At 40.5% G+C, this 12936-nt stretch overlaps 1 protein-coding gene across 1 annotated transcript in view; it reads left to right on the top strand.

Moving 5' to 3' along the window:
- SPAG16 (sperm associated antigen 16) overlaps positions 1 to 12936 on the top strand; it is a 569616-nt gene that overhangs the window by 369336 nt on the left and 187344 nt on the right. Inside the window, exon 14 of the mRNA XM_063115872.1 lies at positions 6127 to 6192. Within this exon, the coding sequence (XP_062971942.1) occupies positions 6127 to 6192 (66 nt within the window). The remainder of the gene's footprint in view (positions 1 to 6126; positions 6193 to 12936) is intronic.

Below are 12936 nucleotides of genomic sequence, written 5' to 3' on the forward strand. Positions count from 1 at the left end.
AAAAATGGACTACACTTTTACATTCGCCTAGTATGCTTCTTGGACTATTGACAAACCATGAAGAAGACAACAAAAACAGTATAATACAGCTATAATAATCAAATAGTGGATGTACAAATAACTGAGAAATATCCTAAATAACATGATTCTTTTTCTGCAAAAACTTATGACATCACAGAACCTGTCCCAGTAAAACCTAAGTCTAAAGCCAGGGTCCATTCAGAAGCATTTTAGAATCTGATTTTAGGTTTCTACTTCCATTGTAGTTTCTGACCTCAGAAAGGCTAAATGGAAGTTTAATATTTATTCACATATCTAATCATCTTTAGGATCATCTTTGAATGAATGAAGTAACAATCCCCAAACATCAATTCAAAATATATAAGTTAAAGATTTGGTTCCAAAGCATGCATTATTGATCATGAAACACTGATCATGTACTTCTAAGTTAGAAGTACATAGAAGAACCAAACTTCATTTCCAGATTTAATTCATACATGAATCTGCTGAAAAATAAATAGCACACTTAAGACAACTGAATGATTAAAAAATTGCATACTTCAGTAACCCTATTAATAGCTGGGCAAAATCTCAAGTTATTAGAAATTTATTTCCTTTCATATGTAAATCTACAACTAATGCAATATGGTACTTTTTGCAAATTAGCTTAGCGAGGGCTGAGTTCAGTTTACAAACTTGATTAGTCTGGAATCCTTAAATAATAATACACTCTGTATGATGGAAAGCAGTTTATATTAACCCTACTGTATGGCTGTACTTTCAACGTTATTTAAAACATTTTTGTGAAGGTAGGTATTAAAATAACTGCAGATATGTCAACATGCGTAAATGAATAGTGTGTCTACCTACAATAAGAATGATCAGAATTCTTTCAAATTTGAATATGTGTTTCAGTGAGCAGTATCCAATACTGTTAGTGCAATGGGAAAGAGGTACTTGCTAGCACAGCTGGAAACTAACGGAAACTACTGCTTCCAGAATGGGGCAAGTTAGTGGAGTTGCATTGACTTGTCTCATTCAGGAAACGGTAGTTTGGGGCAGTTCCTTGGGTTGCACTAGCAAGCACTATCTTCCCCAATGTAGTAGTGGTTGTTTCTGCTAGTGAACATATTTAGAGCTGCTGGGTTGCCAGCATTGGAGGCTGCCTACTCCTTTCTTAAGGCTCTTGTGGCAGGCATTTGTCCTCCAATAGATGGAGGCCAGTAGGGATGTTTGAGAAATACACTTTGTCAACATTGTTGTTGTGGTGGTTGTTTTATTTACCCAATTTGCACCTCCTAGACCAGAATGTGGACTCAAAATGCACTTCACACTCAGAAATCCATAGGTGTTCAGGTTTTTGACAAGTACGGCAAAACAAAGCAAAAATGTGTTCAACAACTTGTTCCCATTTGAAAAAATGAACACGTTTCCAAAATGCGCACAAGCACGTTTCACTCTCGTTGACGTAGTTGTGCACAAAAGTAGATATGTTTGAAAATGCACCAAAACGTATGAATTAATAGTAGTGGGAGAACGGTTTCTTGTACGCATCCTCCTCCTCCTCCATCAAGTAACGCATGCAAATTTCAGAATGGATGTTTATTTTTATTTTTGAGGAAACCAATTTAACCTAAAAACCTGACAATCTCAGCGAGATGATGACAGACAAATTCATTCATCCCTAGAGGCTGGCAAAGAGACACACGTGACGGATTAAACACCTGCCTGCGGCCACTGAGGCATCTAGATAAGCATGGCTGCCGTCAACAGTGTTAAGCTCACATGGCCTTTTTGTGCAGCTTCCTTTGGATTCCTTGTGTCTATTTCATAATGAATCGAGCAGCTTTATATATATGTTAGAAATAGAGATGGAAAGTAACAGTTAACAGCAGTAAGATAAATGAGTTGTATCGTACCAGTACCTTGGCTATCCTCTTCACTTCAATTAAAAAGATTAGCTTTACTCCATAAATTACATGATTATTCCTTTCTAGTACCTAATGGAAGATTTATAGCAGTGTGCTCCTCATAAAATAACGGTTAGTTTCTCCTTAAAGATATAAACTTCACCTTAGCTTCTCTTAATTACTTGTGTATTATTCTTTGTTCCGATCCAGTTCTTTCTCTTTTTAAACTAAATATGTGGCTTGGGTTGTATAGAATCTTTCTTTCATTATTTTTACGTCAGACCATAGTGTTGGAGCTAGACTAAATTAGTTGAACTTATTCCCATTGAAATCCATGGAATTAGGACTTTACTAACATGAACATTCATTTCCATTGGACCAAACTATTAACTTTGGGTGCTTCTAGATTAGGCTTTTATTATGCACTTGTATGGAATTTTACAGGGACTCTAGACAACTTTGACTTCATGTTGTAACCCTCCTGTGTTTCCACACTGTTTCTTTCATCTTTTTTCTGTCCACAAAAAAGCAAAAGAAAAATAAACATTAAAGAGGAAAAGACTGGTGGTGGTAGGAGCCTTCCATTCAGAAACACCTTTAGTCTGGATCCAATCTACTAGGGTGACCATATGGCAAGGAGGACAGGGCTCCTGTATCTTTAACAGTTGCATAGAACACGGAATTTCAGCAGGTGTCGTTTGTATATATGGAGAACCTAGTGACATTCTCTCTTCATCACCACAGTTAAAGTTGCAGGATCCCTGCCCTTTTGACCAGATACAAAAGAGGTCAGGGTTCCTGCAGCTTTAAATGCTGCGATGAGGAAGAAATTTCACCAGGTGCTGCATGCATACAAATGATACAGGAGCCCTGTCCTCCTTTTCATATGGTCACCCTACAATCTACAGTTATTTTCTGTTTTAGCATTTCTCAAACTTTAACAAGGGCACAATCCTATCAGCTGTGGTTGGGCAACCTATAAGATATTGCAGACCTCTCTGTCTGTGGGCAGAGAGGGAGGTCTATAGACGGAAGAGGACAGCCACTGCTGGAGGTCTCCTTGTTAGGTGGATGGAAATGGCCACTCCTGGAGGTAAGGATACAGGAGCCAAAGCCCCCCATACAAATTGTTATGCATGCATAATATCAAACTTCATTTTGAGAGCTGTAGTTTGGAATCGCATGTGTCATGTTATGTACTGCTTCCTGATTGGTTGTTTCCATGTGGCCTTTCTATGTTTACTTGCTATTGCCAGTGCATATACGGAGGAGAGAGAGATGCCTTATGTGGCTGTTTCCTTGAACATGATTGGTTTGTAGAAAAAATTCAAATGGCAACCTGCCCCTAAAGGGTTAAGTAACACAATCACATTTCATTCTGAAAGAAAATAGTTAAATCGTCTCAATGCAGGCAGAAATGCCATAGCTTAGATGCAGTGTGTGCATCCTCTCAAGCTTGCAATCTATTCCAAGATTAATAACGAATTTGTAAGACAGTGATCCAAGCTCAGTACAAAGGTGAGCTAGGGTGACCATATGAAAAGGAGGACAGGGCTCCTGTATCTTTAACAGTTGTATTGAAAAGGGAATTTCAGCAAGTGTCATTTGTATATATGGAGAACCTGGTGAAATGCCCTCTTCATCACAGCATTTAAAGCTGCAGGAGCTGTACTAGAGTGACCAATTACAAAAGAGGACAAGGCACCTGCAGCTTTAACTGTTGTGATGAAGAGGGAATTACACCAGGTTCCCCAAACATACAAATGACACCTTCCCTTTTCAATATAACTGTTAAAGATACAAAAGCCCTGTTCTCCTTTTCATATAGTCACCCTAGGTAAGCATTACAAACACATGAATTTCAACCAATGCTCCATGCTCCAAACTAATTGCAACTTGGAACCACTAGATATAGGTGAGACTTGTGAATTTCCATTCCTTGTGCTTCTGGGGTGAGACAGTCTACTCACCCATTTAAAAAATAATGGTTCAGTTTATCTGAGATCATGTTCTCATAGAATAGCTCAAACTCTCTAGCCAAGGGCTTGGCCATTTTAAATGACCTTCCTTATATTGTTGTGTTTCTCTGCTGGGGAGAAAAATATGCAATTTCGCCAAGCCTGTGGAAATTGTATACTTTCTCCTTCCACTCCAATGCCAGAGTGTAGGGAAAAAATATGCTATTTCCCCAGCCTTGGGAAAATTGTATTTCTCTCCATCCCTCTGCACCAATGGGGGCCTTAAAGGGGGGTGTAGGGTGACCATATGAAAAGGAGGACAGGGTTCCTGTATCTTTAACAGTTGTATTGAAAAGGAAATTTCAGCAGGTGTCATATGTATATATGGGGAACCTGGTGAGATTTCCTCTTCATCACAACATTTAAAGCTGCAGGTGCCCTGCCCTCTTTTAAATCTGGTCATTCTAGTATAGCTCCTGCACCTTTAACTGTTGTGATGAAGACGGAATTTCATCAGGTTCTCCATATATACAAATGACACCTGCTGAAATTCCCTTTTCTATGCAGCTGTTAAAGATACAGCAGCCCTGTCCTCCTTTTCATATGGTCACCCTAGTGGGGTGGGTGTGTAAGATGTGATTTCCCAAGGGAAATTGCAGCCACCAGTAGAGTGGAGGGGAACAATCCGTGCTTTCCACAGCCTTGGGGAAATGGTGTTTACCCCACCACCACGCCAGTCATGGTCTTAAAGGTGCTCTTAGAGTGGCCGGGGGAATTGCACACTTTCCAGAGGCCCCTGAAAGTGCACTTTGCCTCCCCCAACATGCCAACTGGGCCCTAAAAGCCTTCTTAATGCAACATTTTAAGAGGGCCTTTAAGGCCACAATTGGCATGGGGTAGGAGGCAAAATGCACTTTGGGGGGGCTCAGGAAAGTGCACAATTCCCCTGGCCACAGTAATGGCATCCTGGAGGCCCCAAAAAGTGCACTTCACCAAGCGCTCATCCAGCCCCCCCCCCCCGAATTCTCTAGTCCTTAGCCATAATTAATGCAGTTACCATTCCAAACCTCAGGTGTCAATAGTTCCTCCTTACCACATCTGTTGAATTGTTTTCAGTATGTAGTAGGGATGAACAGATAGTACATAATTCATTCTGTCTGTGTTTCATGGATTGTCAGGAGTTTTTCTTTTATCATCATCATCCAGACATCACTAGATTTCTTTTTCCAGTTTCTGAATTTGCAGAAATGCAAATTTGCACATGTGCAAAATGCCCAGATTCCCCCAACCCCAAACACATATTTTCACACCTTAGGCTATGGGGGAAATGTGCACTTTTGGTCATTGCTTTTTTTGAGGGGGTGTTTTTCTACAATGAAATTTGTGCAAAATTACCAGAAGCTAGGAATACAGTCAGCAAGTCTATGGACTTCACCTGACAGGCAAAAAACTGGTCCACTGTGGAATCTCTGGCTCAGATTCATAAAAATCCAAACTCATTTGGTTCTGTGGTGGATTTCTCTGACATTCCTAGTCTGCAGCCCCTGAAGACACAGATACGATTCTTGGGATGGTTCACAACCACCTTGGTTAATTGGAGAAGCTGACTATATATTTCTATAGGGATTTTACACGAGAAATAAAGATTAAGAGGAGATGACCAATAGGCCTGAACTTCTCTGTGTTGCAGTGACAACCATTGCAGGTTAATCTCTAAAATCCCATTCTTTGGGGAGGTTGATTGAGCCACAACTTCAATGCAGTTCTTATGCTTCTAGGATGAAAAATCCTTCCCTGACTTCTGTCACTCAGGCTTCTAGACAGGTTTTCAGCCCTATTAAATAATCATTTTATTTATTCTTTACTATTATAAATAAAGAATAAATTTACCACCTTAAATACCACCTTATTTCCTAAAAAGCGCTTTTTGTGTAGTTGCTGTTAGTAAGCATGTCTTCTTTTTTATTTTTCTCATTCGTTCCCTGGCTCTTGTAGACCACTCAAATTTCATTAGCTTAGTTTATATATCTAATTATAATTGAAGAGACAGGTTTTTGCTGGTTCTCTTAATTTATCTTAGGGTGAACCTAAAGAGTTGGACTGAATGATGATTATCTAAAGATAGGTCAGAAGCTTCCATTTGTGCAAAGAGCTATAGCTGCCTTCTGGCTGAAGCAAAACGTGGAAACATGTTTCTGAGATCACTATCAGACACCTGTTCATTTTTAATTTTGATTATGGTGTTCTTGTTTTTGTAGGGACTGTGTGCTCAGACCTTCTGCGGTCACATGCATTCCTGCAATCATGCCACATTCAACATGAAGGTAATGTAGAGGCACTAAAATCTACAAGACAATATATGTATAAGTGAAATTATAAATGAATATGTTATGTGTACCTTGCAGGAAACCTTGTATTTTATGCTAATAGAGAAATGGAGAGTAAACAAATTAAACAGTGGCGCATCCCGTAAACAATTCTTCTCCAGGGGTGTGTCTATACCATAGGGTGTAGAAGGAGGGAGGCAGTGGGGAGGATTGCGGACTTGAACCTGCTTCCGCGATCCTCCCCTCCCCACCCACTACCCCCGATGGGCACACACTGCCTCCATGCAACTCCGTGTCCATTTCAAGAGCCCTGCTACTCACGAGGAGAAAGGGACAACCTGGGAGCAGTGGCCACATGGCTTGCACTCCTCAGAATGGTCCTAGGACCACAGAAAAATCGGGTTTTCTTCGGTCCCAAATATCCAGGGGAAAGTCCCTGTTCATCCCGGGTTACCCCCAGGATCCCCTGTGCATCATTTGGATGCACAGGGACAACCCAGGGATATAGGACTGGTGTAGAAATGCCCCTGGTCTTGGGGAAATAAACAAGGTGGCAAATTGGGGGCAGACATTTCATCCCACCCCTGCCCTTTACTTTTTGTGAAGGACACCTTAGTTAGCGTTCTTAAATGAATATGTGGGGCATGATTTGGTTAAAACTGGGAGGGGGTTCATGATGGGGCTGGTGGAATTCATTAAGGGTCCCCCACTTCTGCCTTCCCCCTCCACCCCAAAATTTGACCACTGTAAACTATCCCCAAGCATGGAATAAAGAAGCAAAGCAGCTCTACCTCTTCTGGTAGGAGTAATTGGGTTCATAGTACTGTTTATTTCTGTTTCTGCCCCAGCTGTTTTCCCTTGACAGAAATGCTGTTTTATGAGGGAATCCTGGCATTTGTCCCATTAGGACATTGTCAAATAAGGGACCAGCATTCCCCTACAGAGTATCCTTCGTGACCTGAAATGATTAAATGGAGCAAGCTTTTGTATGCTGATGATTTTGTAGATTAGCATATTATTTTGATAAAGAATATTACATCTGGCATTAAATGCTGTGTTGGAATCACTGGTCGACATCCTCAGTAACTTAATTAGAAAAGATGGAAACTGCCAGTAGAAGGTTGATTAAACAGAGTGAGGGGTGCAATTTTAGAAGCTGTAATTACAGTTATATAAATTAATCGTAGATACGTGGAAGGCAGGCAGCTGAACTGTAGGTGCACACACATTTGACTGTCAAATTATTCAAGCTAATTTTTCAGTCTAAAAGCTACATATGCTTGCATGGCAGTCAGTTTCATTGAAATCTGTTAGACTTACTTCCAAGTAAATAGGCTTAGGAATAGGATGCAGGACTGTCTTCCAATGCTCAAATGTGCTCGCTCAGTATTTGTAGAAGGGGGCAGAATGGGCAGATCATCTACAATTGCTCTGGTGATGTTCGTCCTTGACATTATTTTGGTGTGGTTTCAACATGGCGCCTCAGAGGATTGCTTTGTTTGCATGCATTTTATTTTGCAGCTGATCATATATTTCTGAGGATAACAGGGGGAAAATCCTTTCCGCTGAAGCCCACTTGCCACATGCTTCAGAGGAGTTAGCATTTGTCTGGTGGAAGCATGTCAAGGACTGCACTGTCCAAATAATATTGAAGGGAAAACCCAGCAGAGGGTATTACAGTTGTTATGCTTTGGGTTTCAAAAGCATGAGTGGTGCTTTCCATATATATATATATATATATATATATATATATATATATATATATATGGGTTTACTTAGAATCATGGAATCATAGAATAGCAGAGTTGGAAGGGACCTATAAGGCCATCGAGTCCAACCCCCTGCTCAAAGCAGGAATCCATCCTAATGCAGGAATCCACCCTTACAGCCTACTCATGAGGCAGATTTGGTGAAAAGCAGTTTAGATGCTGTGAAAGCTTGACATTGTTGAATACGAAAAGACATAATTCTCTGTCCTTTCAATCTACGTTACACAAGGGACATACCGTATTTCTTCGATTCTAAGACGCCATCGATTGTAAGACGCACACTAATTTCAGTACCACCAACAGAAAAAAAGCCTTGATTCTAAGAAATAATAAACGCACCTGCGATTCTAAGACGCACCCCCATTTTTAGAGATGTTTATATGGGAAAAAAGGGCATCTTAGAATCGAAGAAATATGGTATCTATTTGATGTTTTTATGGGTTTAAAATTTTGGATATCTGTTTTCTTAAATGTTCAATGTTTTAATCTTTGTAAACCGCCCAGAGAGCTTTGGCTGTGGAGCGGTATATAAATGTAATAAATAAATAAATAAATAAATAATTCCTGGGGTGGTTCCTTAACCACAATTGCAACATTTTCCTCCTGCCGTACAACACTCTAAGCCACCATAGTTAAGTCAAAAGTCAAAACACTTAATTATCATGGCTTAGTGTGACATCTGAACAGGCCCAATAAAAGATAATCTATTCCGATATAGTTCCTTAAAAAGGAATTTAAAATCCTCTTCCATACACTTATTATTTTAGCTCTGTATCCATTTGTGTAAAAAAGTGGGTTCTATCTAAAAGAGTGGGTTCTTTTATGGATTCTGTCTGCAGAATGTGACATAACATACAGTACATAATTGAAGAATCTGGATTTGTTTCCTAAATGTATTATTCTATAGGATCGTCTGGCTTCGTAACGTTTTATTCCTTGATTATAAAAGTGTAGTTAGGCTAGATAAACTTTCAGATCTTCCCAGTCTCACAGGTTTTCATTTTCTTATTACGAAAAATCTCTATTTTGTTAAGTGTTGTAATAGTTACCAAACTTATTTTCCAAATTTCAAACACAAAACATTTCGGAAATGCAAGCTAAATCAGCGGGGTCCTAATGATTCTCCATCACTAAGTTGAAAATATAATGAGCAGCCTTAATTATACTACTGCATCTTCATAGTGATGTCATCATTAGGGTGACCATATGAAAAGGAGGACAGGGCTCCTGTATCTTTAATAGTTGCATAGAGAAGGGAATTTGAGCAGGAATCATTTGTATGCATGCAGCACCTGGTGAAATTTCTTCCTCATCGCAGCATTTAAAGCTGCAGGAACCCTGACCTCTTTTGTATCTGGTCAAAAGGGCAGGGATCCTGCAACTTTAACTGTGGTGATGAAGAGAGAATGTCACTAGGTTCTCCATATATACAAACCACACCTGCTGAAATTCCGTGTTCTATGCAACTGTTAAAGATACAGGAGCCCTGTCCTCCTTGCCATAGGGTCACCCTAGTCATCATAGCACCACCATGAGATGCAAGTCAATCCCTATTGCCTGCCGCCACTGAACTTAGAAATGTTTTAATAGGTATGCTTTTCAAGAATTCTGGCAAGAGAAAATAAGTCAAGAGGCAGGAATAGCAATTTGAGTGCTTTAGCCACGGCAGGTTCTCCCAGACCCTTCAATTAGGTGAGGAAGTGGGATGGTTGGGATTCGGAGTATATACCTTCCATAAAGGCAGGGATGAATTAAAGGAAATGGCTGAGTTAAAATGTGGGAGTGGGCACTGCAGCTTGTTAAGGAGCAAGGCTGAAATAGAAATGGATTTATGGGGCTTCCAGGCACCTGTCTCCCTCTATTAGCTGGCCAGGAAGGAAGGAAGACAAAATGGACATGGAGCAAGACTTCCTTATAAGTAAGGACCTACTCATAAGTGAAACATGGTAGCCAGGAAACAGGTGTGACTTGAGAACCTCATCTAAAAGAAAAGGAAAATGCTTTATGGTTCTACCCGCTTTAAGAATATGCCAGAGTTCTTTCTGGGAGTTCAAAGATATTTTGGTCATAGAAAACTGCCTGTTTTTGACATTTAATGATTATTATTTTTAAAAGAATCTATGATTCTATAATTTTTTTTAAAAAAATAAACAAAAACCCCTGAGTGTTAAAACACAAAACAGATAGTTCTCTTTTAGGACCAGAGACATAATAAAACTGTCAGGTAACAATTCACAGTCCACTACAAGTTCAAGTGACTGTTAGAGCAGTATAACAATGGAACCAGTTACCTAGGGAGGTTGTGGGCTCTGCCACACTGGAGGCCTTCAAGAGGCAGCTGGACAACCATCTGTCGGGGATGCTTTAGGGTGGATTCCTGCATTGAGCAGGGGGTTGGACTCGATGGCCTTGTAGGCCCCTTCCAACTCTACTATACTATGATTCTAAGTTAGGGAGCCAAATTGGATGCCATCCTCCTTGCTCCCTCTTTCTGAAGTTAAAATTAGCTATGCTCAAAATTCTGGAATAGCAGGACTGTAACATTGAGAACTTAAACTCAACACTAATGAAGGTGAAAATTAATTTGGAAAGTTTCAGAATGTGTATAGTCATTTTTAATTATGGAAATACAGTAAGAAGATAACTTTGCTTTTGTAGTTAAATTATATTATTGCTATGTTTTATTCATACGACTTCAGGAGACCTGAGCTTTGGCAGCCTGAAATATTCAAGATGGCTATTGCTCTAAGTCCTTTAGTTGTTTAGAGGGAAGGGAAAAAGGGGTTTCAGCAGTAAGACATAAGGAAAAATATAGCCTTGCTTATTTCCCTGGAGAGAACAGTGCAGTGCAGGCACACGCTCTTCAAAAGGTTCTGAGTGAATAGCTCTGGAGCTGACCAGAATAGCAGATTGCAAAGGTCCTTGTTAACGTGGTGCTCAGACTTTTAGTATGCAGGCATATCCAGATAAAAATGCAATACTGTGCCTTCAGCAAACTTCGAAAGATATTCTCAAAGAGCAAAGAGAACATTCTATCCCTCTGGATAGGGTAGACCAGAGAAGAAAATATGATTAAACTGTCTAGTCTACTAAAAAAAAAAAACCCTCCAAAAACCCAGTAGTCTTCTCTCTCTCTCTCTCTCTCTCTCTCTCTCTCTCTCTCTCTCTCTCTCTCTCTCTCTCTCTCTCTCTCTCCAGGTGACATTACTTGCCATAAAATGGCCGGTTAACAGCCTTTATTATACTCTGCTTCACAACCCACCCATTCCAGGGCTTATCCTGTCCATTCTATTCCACAGAAGCCCCTTAAATAGCTATCTCTAGAGTGCATGTGACCAGCCTTCCAAATCCAGCTGTCAGCTAACCTCATTGACTTGTCTGTCTCGAATCTATATTTTCAGCCTCTGTCCCCTCTTATTTTTTTCCCCAACAGATACAGTATTATGCCAAGAATTTGGGGAAATTGTGTTCTATGAATACTAGAGTATAGGCCTGCTGAAAGACTGGAATATAGAAAGCAAGTATGCATCAGTCTGTTCAAAATGCGACTTGAGCCAGCAAATGTCCCAAGGTTGTTGGATGACGTTGGAGAGGAGTATTCAGTAGATGGCATGACATGCATTCCATGTCAGCTTTGCTTGCAGTTCGCCCCCTTAAGTTTATCCCATGGAAGATTGTCAAATCTGTGCAGCACTATTGTCATGCATAATTTGTCCATTTGTAGTCTCATTTATGCTATGCCTACCTACTTTAGATTTACGTCGGGTGCTGCATCTCTCCTCTTGTCTTGCGCTAGAGGCTGTATGTTAGACAGGAATGAAAGGTGTTCCTACTACTGCATTGTCCTTCATGGTCAGAAGAGAGAGGATTCTCAAATCAGCCCTCTCACTGTTCTACAGGAACACCCAAATAGCAGCTCTTTTATCTGCATCGGCCTAGCAGTACCTATCATGCAGAGGGAGGACTCCTCCTCCTCCTCTGAGGAGCTATAACTTCAGAGATGAAGGATGCCATTGATCTATCTATTTCAGAAGACTTGGGGAAGCCTGGGCCCTCAGTGGAGAGGCTAAGAGATCACCCCCGCCCCCAGTCCTAGACAATGTTGTCACCTTGAGAGGCTAATCAGCAGGGCTCCTGTAAAAGAAGTGCCCTACTGCAAGGAAGGACTCCTCAGGAGAAAGTGACTCCTGAGAAGTAGGGCTCTGACCAGAGATTCTTAATGTACTACAGCTGAGCGCTGGGTGTTGCTCAGCAGGCTTTGGTGTTAAAAGCTTTCAGTGTCTGTTTAGTCAGTGCTAGAAACAATACTGGTCTTCCAGCTCCTGTGTCTTCTCCTGTGCTTCCTGGAGCTTATGCTGCGATTGATGTTCTGTGCTGCTGACCCTTGGATTCCTTCTTGAGGCTGCTTCTGTACTGTGTAATGTATCTGACTGCCTAGCTATGTTTTGATCTCTGCCTGCTACCTTGACCACTCCTGCCTTGGCCTGACCTCATCCTTCTGACTACTTGCCTGCACTTTGACTTTTGCCAGGTTTAGTGCACCTGTTCAGGTGATATGCTAAGCCATAGTCAGGCCACTACCCCTTTGGCAGCAAATGGTTAGTGTAGGGTGACCATATGAAAAGGAGGACAGGGCTCCTGTATCTTTAACAGTTGCATAGAAAAGGGAATGTCAGCAGGTGTCATTTGTAGATATGGAGAACCTGGTGAAATTCCCCCTTCTTCACAACAGTTTAAGTTGCAGGATCCCTGCCCTTTTGACCCGCCCCTCTGATATAACAACAAGCATAAAATACCCAAAATACTGATTAAAAACATCATACACTCTTAAAAACATCCTAAAAGCATATTAAAAGTATCCTAAAAATGCCATTTGTATATTATTATTATTATTATTATTATTATTTATTTATTTATTTATTTATATAGCACCATCAATGTACATGGTGCTGTACAGAGTAAAACAGTAAAT

This window comes from Elgaria multicarinata, chromosome 2, assembly GCF_023053635.1.
Source record: "Elgaria multicarinata webbii isolate HBS135686 ecotype San Diego chromosome 2, rElgMul1.1.pri, whole genome shotgun sequence".
Lineage (NCBI taxonomy): Eukaryota > Metazoa > Chordata > Lepidosauria > Squamata > Anguidae > Elgaria > Elgaria multicarinata.